Source organism: Aptenodytes patagonicus, chromosome Z (assembly GCF_965638725.1).
Source record: "Aptenodytes patagonicus chromosome Z, bAptPat1.pri.cur, whole genome shotgun sequence".
Taxonomy (NCBI): Eukaryota; Metazoa; Chordata; class Aves; order Sphenisciformes; family Spheniscidae; genus Aptenodytes; species Aptenodytes patagonicus.
The window spans coordinates 25,575,574-25,588,285 of NC_134982.1; the positions used below are offsets into that span (position 1 = coordinate 25,575,574).

The 12,712-nt window shown below is 47.6% G+C and overlaps 1 protein-coding gene across 1 annotated transcript; it reads right to left on the bottom strand.

Moving 5' to 3' along the window:
- Positions 1-543: 543 nt before the first annotated feature.
- On the bottom strand, positions 544-6,111 carry CD180 (CD180 molecule). The gene is made up of 3 exons (XM_076362869.1): positions 6,022-6,111; positions 3,107-3,273; positions 544-2,423 (listed from the first exon to the last, which is right to left on the bottom strand). The coding sequence occupies exons 1-3, from the start codon at positions 6,109-6,111 to the stop codon at positions 698-700; spliced, it is 1,983 nt and encodes a 660-aa protein (XP_076218984.1). The 3' UTR covers positions 544-697.
- Positions 6,112-12,712: the final 6,601 nt, after the last annotated feature.

Here is a 12,712-nt window from a genome sequence, read left to right on the forward strand (position 1 = left end):
TACATCTGAAATTGTTGCTAGTTCCCTATGGAGTCTAGTTAATAGTACAGGAGCAGGGCCTGCCCTGGGGTGAGAGATGGACAGACAGAGGTTCAATGGCCAGGAACTTTCTAAGGATCAAAAATATTTTAAAGAAATAGGAGAGATGATATAGGCTGTTTCTGTCAGTCCTGCACAAGTGGGTCTTACGTGACTATGAATGTTGCGCCTGTTCTTCACAGGAAGTCTTTTTTTTCTTTTTAGTGGAATGGGGTACACTACTGCCAGCTCTTAAACAACATTGTTTTTCAAGGACATTTGATAGAGGGTGAGGGTTTGGTTGGTTTAGGGTTTTTTTGTTGGGAGTGGTGGGTGGTGGTGGCTTGGTTTTCTGTTTTTTAAAGAGAACAAGGTTTGCATTTTGGCCCTTGGATCTTCTCTTTACAGGTGCATTAGCCATAGTAGCTGGGACACCAGGGCTAACATTGAGTGGAACTGGGATTTCTCTGCAAGAAAACTTATTCGTGTTCAAGGCTCAGTTCATAGTTTATTTTTCCAGTTCTCAAATAAAACTTTTTCATTATTTTTCTAAAAGTTATAATACAAATGGAAATGGTATTACAAAAGTTAAGAAAATACAGATCACAAACAAAAACAGTAAGTTGTCTTTCATCTTAATACAATTGCTGTACATCTTTTCTATATCTCTATCATAAACTTACATTTGCTGGTAATTTCGTTTGAAATAGCGAGCACCCCAAATGAAGATGGCACCACAGGATAAAATAGCCAGGACAACTGCAGTGATACCTGCCATGTTGATCCCACAGGAGAGCGAGATGGTGGCCAGCTGAGCCCCAGCTAGCAATTTGGGTTCAGAGCATCTCGTTCCTTCAGGGTCTTCAATTTTATCCAGATTCTGCTTGTACCAGGTGATTAAACCAATATTGGAGCAGGTGCAGTCCAGAGGGTTGTAACTTAAATTGATTATGCAGTGGCCAGCTAGGGATGCTAGGTTGTCACGTGGTAGAATACGGATCCTGTTGTGGGCAAAATTGAGATAGATGTTCTTGAGGTTTGAAAATGCATCTGTGCTGAATGCAAGAAGTTTGTTGTGGCTCAGATCAACATGCCGTAACTTCTTGAGGCTGTGAAATGCTTGGCTGCCTATTGCTGTCAGTTCACAGGATGATAAGATTAGTGCCTCTAAATTGGATAGCTGTTGGAACAGTTTGTCCTTTGGCATGATCCCTGACTCAAAGCTATTTTGACTAAGGTCCAAGAGCATGAGGTTTTCCAGGCCTTGAAAGAGATGCTGAATGCTGGTATTAATGTGGGAGGAGGAAAGATTCAGCACTTGCAAGAGATGCAAATTTTGGAAGGGACCCTGTGAAGTGTTGATATGAAGAGGAGTGAAAGCTAGGTCCAGCACCTCCAGGTTAGCACCATCCTTAATGAACACGTCTTGGAGGTGGAGCCTTATGTTGTGGCTCAGATTCAGGTACTGAAGACTGCTCAAACCGCTCAGTGCTTCATTACAGCAGTCAAAGCTTTCAATATGACTCTTACTTAAATCAAGATGTTGAAGCTTTGCCAGTTTCTCCAAACAGCCAGAGCCCAGCTGCAGGACCTGCGAGTTCCCCTTGATGTGGAGATGAGTGAGGGAGGGGAAGGCGGCAGAGCTGATGTTACAGAGGTGCTTGAAGGAGTTCGCATTGAGAACTAACTCTGCTAGCGAGCTCATGCCGCTGATGCCGGGGGGCAATGTGCTGATGTGGGTTTGAGTTAGGTCCAGCTTTCGGAGCCTGGTCAAGCACTGAAATGTGTCGGCATTTAGATTTCTGAAGTGCCGTAGCTGCAGATAGAGATCCTTGACAAAGATATTACAGAGGCCTTGTAACACATTCGGGCTTATGTAGGGCTCCTTTTCCACACCATGAAATGTTCCTAGCCAAAGGGTCTGGGCTGTGGAGTTCTGTATCCCCGCCAGGACCCCAGGGATGTCAGCACAGCCCCCAAAGTCCAAACTGTAGAAATGGGACTGGAAAGCTCCAGGTTCAATGTATATAATGTTATTGCCTTTAAAAATGAGAGTTATATTGCTGGTCTTCTGCAGAACACGGACATCTTCTGCTGTGATTGCTCTTATGTTGTTCATTTGAAAGTCAAGGTATTTGAGGTTTTGAGTGGGAAAGTTGGGAGGAAGCTGCAGCGAAGAGATGTGGTTGCTGCCCAAGATGAGGGTATCCAAGCTGTCCAGATTTGTCATTGGAATAAAGGACATACTGGTTATTCCCGTCTGTGTTAAGACAAGCTGCTTCAGGGACCATGGGCCAGCGAATGCTGTGTCAGACAGAAACATGAGCAGGTTTCCGGTCAGCACGATTGTCTTCAGCTTCTTGTTGCTGTGAAAGGCGCTGTCGTACACCCAGTTGATCTGACACCTTGAGAAAGCAACAAGAAACCAGCATCGGTGGCCTGTCTCACAAGACTCTCCCAGTATACATGATAACCCAAACTGTACTTCATACTGTAAGAACTCATGATCAGTTGCCTTCACCAGGATAAAAGCGTCTGTCTTTTCCAGTGACACAGTGACAGTTGCCTGGTATTTGTAAGCTCATGTTGAAATACAGGGTCCTGGTGAGAAACAAAACCTGCCCTGAAATGATGGGTGTGTGGAGGCACTTGTAGAAGTCAGGGAGACATGAGATTTTTAGTGTCCAGCTTAATAAAATGAAAATCTCTTTTCCTATAGAAAAAGCTGGACATTTCCAAGGACGAAACCTGTCTTTCTCTAGGGTTTAGGGAACAGTATCTTTATAGAAAAGTGAATTAAAAAATTGCTTTAGTGACTTTGCTGTCACTACTGTCTTAGCAGCAGTAATATGTGGAAAATGCGTATTTCACTCACTGTCCTGCAAATGATTGTCACCAGAGGAGAAGCCTAGATATTGCCCAAGTGTATCAATCCCTGCTTAGCAAAATACTTCACAGCTGTCTGTGAGTGCTACTGGTGGTTTCCCTGTGAAGGCAGGGAGATGCTGCTCTGGTGTGCTCCAGAAGCCGGCGTTGAGCAGGGGGTTTGACCAACCTGATGTGCAGAAGTGAGGACGTTCTCCCGTACCTTGTTAAGTCCAAGTAGAGAAGGGACTTCAGCTCAGAGAAGGTTGAATTCTGGAGGGACGGGAGCACGTTGAAGCTAAAGTCGAGGATTTCGGTTGTGATGGGTAGTTTTTTGGGAATCTCCCTCAGTCCTAAACCTTCACAGCTATAGCTTTTATTTACCGTAATCTGTGGAAAATATACAGTGAAACTGCAAGAGGAATGTACTGCAACTATAAATAGGAAACCGTGGCACTTCAAAAAAAAACGAACAGAATTTTGAATTATTTAAAAACATAGCAGCCAGAACCCTAGGAATACTTAGTGCAGGCTTGTAATGCACAACCCTGGGTTTTTGTGGAGTGTGTTTTTAAAATGAATGCCTTGAATCTCTCTTGTGCTAATTTGAAGTGTCTCATCTGTACTACTTTCTTACTGAAGTTAGCACATATGAGGATTGTTTACTCTTCTGGATGAATTATTAATCCCTAAGAAAGAATCCCTACAAGGTAGTTTTAAACTCTGAATTTCATGAGTCTTGTAATAAAGCTTATTCTAAGAGAAGTCTTAAGAAAACCTTGTAGAGGGGAGGTAAAAAAGAGCAGGTCTGGGAATGTTTCTAGAAGGAACATATCCAAATTAATTGGATCTGAACTGCAGTTACACACTGCAGCAAAAGGATGGTGGAAAGGCTTAGCTCAGGCTAGACAAAGATCATATCTGATATGCTGAGTCTTTAAAATTTCTATGAAGGCTTTTCAGTTTAACTGAAGATAAATCGATCTATTATGTAGAGAAGTCTACTGTGTGGATACCAGGGAAATTCATTAAACGTGCTTGACCAGCCTGGTGATTGCACAAAAGTCAATCAGAGCCTGGGACTATGGCGGCAGGGAAACGCCGCCCTGGAATAGCCTGCCACAGCCGCTCAAGGCAGTGGAGATGCTCAGAGCATTGCGTTTGTCCCAGCTGCCAAGTGTGATGGGGAGCATGGGTGCAGCCAGCTCAGTGCCACTGTCGTCCTCGCCCAGCCCTGCTCCCAGAGGAAGCCCTGGGTGGTTACAGGGCCAGCCTGGGAGGGATGGGATCCCCGGGGCCGCATGGCAGCTGCAGCTTTGGCAATTTCCTGTTAGGAAGCTCAGAGATGTTCTGCTTGCAGGGAAGTAAAAACATGTATTGCATAGTTGCCCAATCTGACAGTTTTAATGAGATTCAAAGCTATTCTATTAGCCCAAAGAAAGCAAGCACAGGTGGTGGGATGTCCAGTGAGAAATGCACTGGAGCCTGGATTCTGTGATGAGCAGAGGACAGGGCAGGCATGTACCCTGTGGGGCAGGAGCAGGTGGCTCACCAGGGTTTTGGTGAGGTGCACATGCACCCTGGGGAATGGTGCATGAGGTTCGGGTCTTTCCGTCCACGTGGGACTGTGAGCGAGACCAAACCATGTCTCTGCCTGTCTGTGGCTTAGCAGAGGCAGGTGGGCAGTGGAGGTACTTGGTAACCTCGCTGGAGGGGAAAGAGGGGAAATCTGTTGCAAGCCACAAGCTGGACACAGCGAACACTTCTTTCCTTTCCTATAGGTGCAAATCCTGTAACCGGAGGGTGCTGGGGAGCACTGGGGGAGTGCCATGGCCCTGTGATGCTGCAGGCGGCACAGCCCAGTGGGCAGGGACAGAGAGACACTGGCAGCGGCATGGTGGAGCCGGGAGGGAGTGGAAAGGGACTGTCACAACAAAATGCCCATGCGGGTGGGGAGTGCAGCTCCTCCGCTGTCCCTCTCCCCCTCAGCGTGCTGGGGCCTGGCTGGAGCTCAGTGCTGCGGGGACTGCACCGGGTCCGGCACCAGCAGGGTGGGACAAGCCAGCACTGCCCACAGCTGGGCACTTGGCATGACCTGAGGTGCAGTAAGCCAGCCTGGTACCTGCTGTAGCACGGCAACTTGGCTCCAGCCTAGAAGTGCTGAAATAATACAGCACTGGTAACTACAGGAATGGCAAAATATAGACTTAGAAAAGTCGATGCTTTCAATACTGATAGGCAAAGAAGAACCCATGGAGCTGACTGCCGTGACATGCGGTTTAGACAGATAAAAAATGCGTAGCTGTCACTATAAATGAGAACAGTGTCTATGTTTTACCATTCAAATAAATTAGTGAGTAAGCTCTCTCTGTATGCTTCTGGGCATGGAGCAGCTCTCACAGGTTGCTGAGGAGCAACCATCCCCAGGGGGATCCCGGTGTACAACTCGGAGTGCTCGGGAATTTGTACATTTAATTCAGTGAGGAACTTGCTATTGGCCCCAAATGTGGGCTGCGTAGGGCTGGGTTTCCATGGTGCTTCTTCCCTGAATCAAAATCCTTACTTTTTTTTTCCTTGTCTCCCACTTCAAAAAAATAAAATAAAAATCTTATGGATCAGCCTTTTCCCCTGCCCCTGGAAAAACCCTGGTACTTTCTTCCTATTCTCATGTGGTATTGCACACCAACCAAACAACAAACAGGGACACCATCATCCCACCACTGTGTACAAATTCCTGTATGGAGAGTGCAAGCATGAGACAAAAATCCTTATATCTGTCCTCTGTCTAGCTCTGATATCTGCTAAACACCCCTGTGAAACTTTATTGTCCACCCAGCTCTCTGGGAGGTGAAGCATGGTGCTGGTTTGACAGGCTCCCAAAGTCCCCAGCAGTGGCAGGAGAGAGCGTGAGGGTGCATGGACACACGGGTGTGAGGAGGAGGAGGAGGGACAGTGACTGATGTCCCTGAGCACATCTCAAGACACCCGCCTTATTTCTCCAATAAAGGCCTTCAGATCCCCCTGAGAGAAACCCCTTGGGAACTGAAAACAGTCAGACCAGAGATCAGTCTCACCAGAGACCGATCCTCTACACACACATCTCCTGTATCTCGAGAGGGACCGGCAGCTGTCACTCACCTCTGCACACACAGTCTCTGTGGCGCTGGATGCTTCGCAGCTAACGCAGGCGAGCGTTGTGAAAATCAAAAAGTATAAATCACAGGCCATTACGGAGTGAGGCGGGTTGTTAAAATGGATGGTCTTGTGCTATCTTCCCTTAATGAAGGCGAGACAGAGCAGCAAAGGTCAGACAAACTGGGCGAGTTGGCTAGAAAGGAGGTCATAAGGAAAAGAAATGTTTGCTGAACCTCCTGGGTTCAGCGTGAGCAAAACAGTAGTTTTGGAGTGAAAGAGGAACTTCCCTGCTTTAAATATAGTCAAATGACTGTGCACTGATGCTTTTCTGGGGCAGAACAGATTTTTTAAAAATTGAAAGTGAGGGAAATTGGTCTTTATGCTTGTGTAGAATGAAATGTTTCCACTAAGTACAGGGGAGTTAGTTCAGCGTGAAATACGAGGGAGAGCAAGAAAAGGGCAGATGAGACTGCAGCGTCTCACCAAAGGGGCATTTAATGCAATGGAAAGTTTGAGTCAAACAAAATTTGGTGCATCGCTTGTGAAAGTCACAAGAACTTGTAAAACAACTGAAATATAGGCACAAAATCTGTGCCTATGTTGCTGCAAAAAGGATCATGATGCTGAAACATGCTCCTCTTGTTAGAAACAGTAAAGCTGAAAAGCGATAGTTCAATCTGAAAATGAACTCTGTTCCTCTTGTATTTAGATTACAGGTAATGATTAGTTTTCTGAAGGGGGACAATATTTCTAACCATCTCTAAGATGGGCATGCGTGTGGCAGCTGCGGGCGGGAATGTCTGGTCCTCGCTGCCTGGGGTGGTGCTGAGCACTGGCTCTAGCCAGCCAGCTCAACCTGCCTTTTTTTTTTCCTTTCTTAAATGACTGAGCTATTAGCTTGATAACTTTTTTTCAGCAGGCTTAACTGGTGCTTTTTCTTCACCACCTAGTAGAGAAAGTCATGATGAAAACATACTGGGCTGGGCAAATGTGCCCCAGCACGGTGGGGAGAGGCTGGGTGGGTTGAACTGCAGAGCTGATCCAGCCCTGGTAACTTGATCAGTGAAGCTTCAAGCAATCAAGATGCCATCTGGAGAGCATCAAGCTCAACACCTGGGAAGATAGAGACATCTGGGCTTCTCTGGTGCCAAGGACATGCACAAAATCAGCGGCTTCGGCTCTGAAATAGTGTATGAAGGCCACAGCTGCACTGGTAGCTGGAGTTGATGTGTCTGTTGGGTTTTACCTGAGCTATGCTCTGCTCATCCCTGCAGGTGGCTGGGGAGAGGGGAGCAGTCAATGTGGCAGGAGCAAAACTTAAAATCCAGTGCAGAGCCGACTCCCTTTTGCATCTTTGCCTAAACCTCTCGGATGGGCTGTTGCAGCTGGCGGGCACGGAGAGGCCACGGCACCAGTGCCCTGCTGCTGTATTTGGCTGGGTTTTTTTCCCTCCTCCTTAATTTATAAAATTTAAAAGAAAATAACTTTTCTGAATGACAAGCTAAAAAGCTTGCTCCATATCTCACTAACAGTTCTGCCTCTTTCCCAGCCAGCTCCATGTTTGCTGGAAACCCTGCTCTCCCTGCAGCTGGTAGCAAAAATTTCAGAGGAATTTGTTGTTTGGGATGTTTGCTCCTTGTTTATTTTCTATTTTCTATGCTAAGGCTCAAAGGCTAAGGCTCGGGGTGTCCCTGCCCTCCCTGCTGCGCTTTCCTGGCTAGCGGCAGCTTGGACTCACACTTGCACCCTGTGTCTTGTTTCTGGCAGGCTATAAGCCCTGGTGGCACGGATGTTTCCTCAAACCACCCGTATCAGAAACCTCAAATTTAAGAGGAATATGTTGTTTTGGAAGAAAAGTCCTTTAAATCAGGAGGGGATATCAGCCTCTTCCTGTAGTGCAAGTATATTACTATGTGTTGTGGAATTTACGTGTGACATAAAGGGGTATAAATAACTCCAGAGATTTTTTTTTGGGGGGGGGGGCTGTTTTTTGAGGAAATGGGAAGCTTTTTGATGCAAACAATGAATTCCAAAGCCTGCCTCAATTTTGGGTAATGAAGAATTCATTAGAAAATTGGTATTGGGTGACTGAAGTTCCTCTTTTCATCCATGTGCACAAGCAATCGCTGATCTTAGTAAAAATGACTAATTATTAGAGGTGTCTGAATTATTCATTATGTGTGCCTATCATTAATTTAGCTCCTTGTGCTCATAAAGGAGTGAATGAGGAGGGGTAAGAGTTTATGGCAGTAGCTAGCGGTAGGGGGTTTCAGTGCTAGCAGGGGGCTTTGCTGCAGGCGCCTGCTGTGGGCTTGGGCTCGGGCTTGGGCTCAGCCAGGTTGCAGCCCCTCTGTGACCGCGGCTGTGGCACCTGGGGCCATTGCAGGCTGATTCATCTCCCACGTTAAACAGGGGGAATGCTCCTTTTCTGCATGCTTTCTGCTTTTAATGATGGTGTTTGCTGTTCCCAAGTGCTGGGTGGATCCTTTCTCCATCACTGCGTTCAGGGGGGCTGTCAGACCACAGGGGTCGCTAGGAAAGTGCCCTCGACAGTATTTTTCTTTTCATAATATTACTTTCTATGTGCTTGGCTGAAACTCTTCCCACTCTGGTGATAGGAAATTTAAGAGCGTGTGAACAGCAGTGGTAATAATTGGCTTTAGTGCGACGGTGCTTGTCGCTGAACACTTGTGAGATGCTGAACACTGCTGACGGCCAAGTGAATTGCTCCCTCTGCATTGCCCCTCTGGTGCTGTGTCACCCCACAAACAAGTCGCACTGCCCTGCAATCAGAAAGTCCCCTGGAAAGGGCTGCACATCCCCCCAGAAGTTCTCCATTTTAAACTGGTTTCCGAGCTAGACGGGAGGAGCAGCTCACGAGGCTCACCAAAACATGGTGAGTCACCCATGGCATGAGTCCACGGATGGTGGCCCTTCCCCCACTTAGAAACCACCACAGATACAGTATCGGTCCTAGTGGAGACCATGATGATGAAGTGCTGGCATGTTCCTTAGCCCAGCCAAGTGGCATGGACGTGGGCATATCATGTGGGCCGTTGGCACGATGCTGAAGTCACGGGATGCCAATTCCCACCTCCACCGTAGAAAGGTGGGTCCCATTTCTGGATGGCATCCTGGGTCCTGCAGGAGCCTCTCCGCCTGGGCAGGAGGATGGCTGGTTGGGTTGAGGGGAAATCCTGTCTGGTGTCAAATCTACCCAGCTGGCCCTACACCTGGCCTGGCCCTTGAGTCGGGAAAGGCTCCTGGTTGCAGCACTGAGCACAGCACCTCCAAAAAGCCTGGTTCCCGAGGGGTGCTGCAGGTCGGATGAACCTGGGAAGTCGCTCCTCTTTCAGGGTTGCCTTGGAAAAAATATGTAATAACTGTAGGGTTAAGTGGGAATCCATTTAAGAAATTAAAAAGAAAGAAAAAAGTGCAATGAGTTATGTATATGTATTAAACAGACTTTAGCACCCTCAGAATTCCTAGAAGATGTTAATTCTCTCTTATTTAAGAGATAAATCATGTCAATCTCTGGATCTTCTGTTGCTCTGAAGAAGGGGGGATTGGCAACCCAACACAACAGAGCTTCCAAAATACCTGTCTATAGAGGATCAAAGCATTAAAATAATTTTCAGTCATTTCCTTCAAGTATGGATTTCAAGATTTTCCTTGTTTGTTGTTTTCTTTGATACCTCAAACAAGAGAGAGGAACCCAAATGATTGCTTTAAATGCTGGATGTTAAGAACCTGAACTGGGGTTTGCCTTGAGGCAGTGGAATTTGGGCTGTGACCCTTTGCCCACCACAGCTGCGTGGTGCCCCGAGAGGAGACACGGCAGCTGGGGAGGACCAGGACCACCTGCCCTGCCCTGCCCTACCACAAACCCTCATTTTCCAGCAGGAAAACCTGTACAGGCTCTGCTGCCAGTGCAGGAGGTGCTGCGGGCTCAGCCTGTGCTCTGAGGAAAAGTCTGAAAAAAGGTGGTGCAGCAAGAGCATAAATCACCTGCAGGGAGAAAAAGCTGCCATAAAAAATGTCAGACTTTACCAGGCTTTATGTGAAACCCCTCTGCTTCGTGCTGCAGCAATTGATCTTTCCGAAACCCTAAACGAGGGCAGGAGACAGCAGCTCTTCAGCACATGCTCTCCGTGCATGTGAGCAATGTCCCTTCACCTGCCCTCGGGGGTGGTGGGGACACAAGATGGATAGGAGCTGCAGGGCTGTGCCCACGATGCCCTCCCCAGCTGGGTGCTAGTCCATCCGGTGCGCATTTCGAGCAGCCAGGGGCCAGGCTGCAACATCCCGCCACTCCAGGGATTCTTCTGCTTTGCCACTGCTCCTTGGCAGAGGACCAAACCACCAGCTTCTGTCCTCTGGCATTGATGGTTAAGGTTAATGCTGAAAGCATGCCACAGCTTCAATCCGAAATTTCCATGACTTGATCAAACCACTTGCATAGGTAGCAACCTAGATGCCCCTTGAAAAAGAGAAGAGAGTGTGACCAGGGATGTGATGTGAGCAGTGCGTATAGAAATATCCCAAACAAATAAAGTGAGCGCTCCTCTGGCTGCCTCTTCATGGGCGGCTTGTTCTCATGTGGATTTTGTCCGAGGCAGCTTTCAAAAGGATTGATGACGAAGTTTCTTAGCCAGGGCGCTGCTGCTGTGCCAGGTCCTGGAAGCCCTGGGCTTTGTGGGGGCATCGGTGCTATTTTTTTAGCAGGCAGGATGAACAAACTTTCAGCTGATGATCACAGCTTGCTAGAGGCCAGGGAGATGCCGGGGTTCCTGGCCCCCATGCCTGCATCCTGCGCCCTGCCTGCCGGCCAGGAAGCGGGGTTGGCCATGGCTGGGGCATGCAAAGCCGTGTGAAGTCCAACCAAACACAAACCGAAAATAGTCAGGACAAAGGCACTATGTGGGAAGGAAATTGCTGACGGGAATTAGCAACTGATTAATTACTGATGTCTTGTACATCCATGTTTCACGTGCAAAGGGGGATGTCTCCTATACTCTCCCTGCAGATGCTGTTTCTGTATAACTACTCTTGTTTTGTTATCCTCCTTGAGTAGCTTGTGATTTTTCAAAACTTCAGAAGATGTTCTGAGGATCTCGGTGCTGGAGCCCCCTATTATTCTGTGAAACAGCTGTAAGACTTTTCCCTATCTCAAAAATGCAGCCTGTGTTCCCTGCTAAGTAAGCAAAATACCCAGTATTCTCCCTCCCCGTGGGTTGTATCAGTACTATAAAGCCAAGAAAAAATGCAGATTTCAATGATTAGTAACAAGCTGTTCTTCCTCTGTCCGAACAACACAGAATCTCACAAACTGGGCTGCACAAGTCTTGCATGCTAGATTTTAGACTGACAAGAGAGAAATCTGGTTGTATCTGTAAGTCCAACTTGAGTAGCAAGCAAAAAATCAGAATTAAAACCTGCCCGAGCTTCCCTTTTCCTCAGCTGGTCTCTATCAGGAGTAGCTTGGTATGGCTTTGGGGAAAAGGAGCTTCCCAGCCCTTGCATGGAGAGGCTGGGCTGATCCCTGGGAGTCGCATTTTTATTGGGTTTGGTTTGCTTTGGCTGGCCGCAGATACTAACCTTTCAATGGGAGGAAACCGGGCAGAGATAAAGAAAAAGAGCCGAACTGAGGGAGCTCGTATGAGTTCAGGCTATTTAAAGAACTTTTAGTACAGAGGCTTTGAAATGACAAAAGAGCATCTTAAAAGGAAGTCCTGTTGCTAAGCAACATTAATTGCCATGTATAGAGCTCCAGGAAGAGAGGAGAGAAACCTCTCCCCCCACTTTCAAGCAAGAAATGCTGGTAAGGAGCACCCGACCCAGGCGCCATAGCTGGGTCCAAAGTGGGTTAGAAGTGTCCCAAGCCACGTCCTGGCTGAGAGAGGGTTTCCATGACCCTTTGGTGCAGGGTGGCTACTGGTGAGACTGTGTGGGCAGGGGAGAGCCGCCTCTCCTTCTCCACCTGGGGGTTTTGAGAGTGCTGAAATGTAGGAGCAGGCAGCACCTTGGGAACCTGAAATGATGTGTCTGCATAGTTTTGACTGCTTCAATTCACTGCTTGAGTTTCTTTCCTCTTTCTCCCCCATTCATATTACATTCTTATCTGCTCATTTTGCACTGATGGTCTTTGCCTGATGAGCATCCATGCAGCTGCTGGGTAACATCCTATGCTGGTTATGACTGCATGTGAGGTAACAAGGTAAAAGGCATGCTGCTCCAGTTGGGAATGTGTCGATGCCCTAAATATATTTGGCCGCAGGTTAATATTTGTTCCTTTGTCCTCACCATGGTTCAGAGACGTGGCTCTGAAGTCCCTATCCTCACAGTGATCTTGCCTTTCCTGCCAAGCATGAATCCTTGACCGATCTGGTTTGCTGACGGGAGAACAAACCAACCTCACTGTTAAAATTCAGGGTTTTATTCTTAGTGTGGCTACTGGAAGCCAAGGCTGCAGTTGGGTGCTGCTAATGAGCTGTTTCTATCGGATGGGTTTGAAAAGGGGAGCTCTTACCACCCAGCCGGACTAATGACGTGGAAATGAGGCGAGTGGTCCTGCATGTGCAGGGTGATCCCTCAGCAGTCCTCGTTGGAGCAGTGCCTCCTCTGCCCACTGGCCTCAGCAGATACCAATGACCTGGAGCCACAGGTCGCTTCTTCCATCAGATACTCACTCCAG

Coding starts and splice junctions, on each gene's coding strand:
- CD180 (XM_076362869.1), bottom strand. CDS start 6,111: ATGGCCTGTGATTTATACTTTTTGATTTTCACAACGCTCGCCTGCGTT. Junction 3,274..6,021: donor CAGAGACTGTGTGTGCAGAG/GTGAGTGACAGC, acceptor TATTTTCCACAG/ATTACGGTAAATAAAAGCTA. Junction 2,424..3,106: donor CTCTACTTGGACTTAACAAG/GTACGGGAGAAC, acceptor TGCTTTCTCAAG/GTGTCAGATCAACTGGGTGT.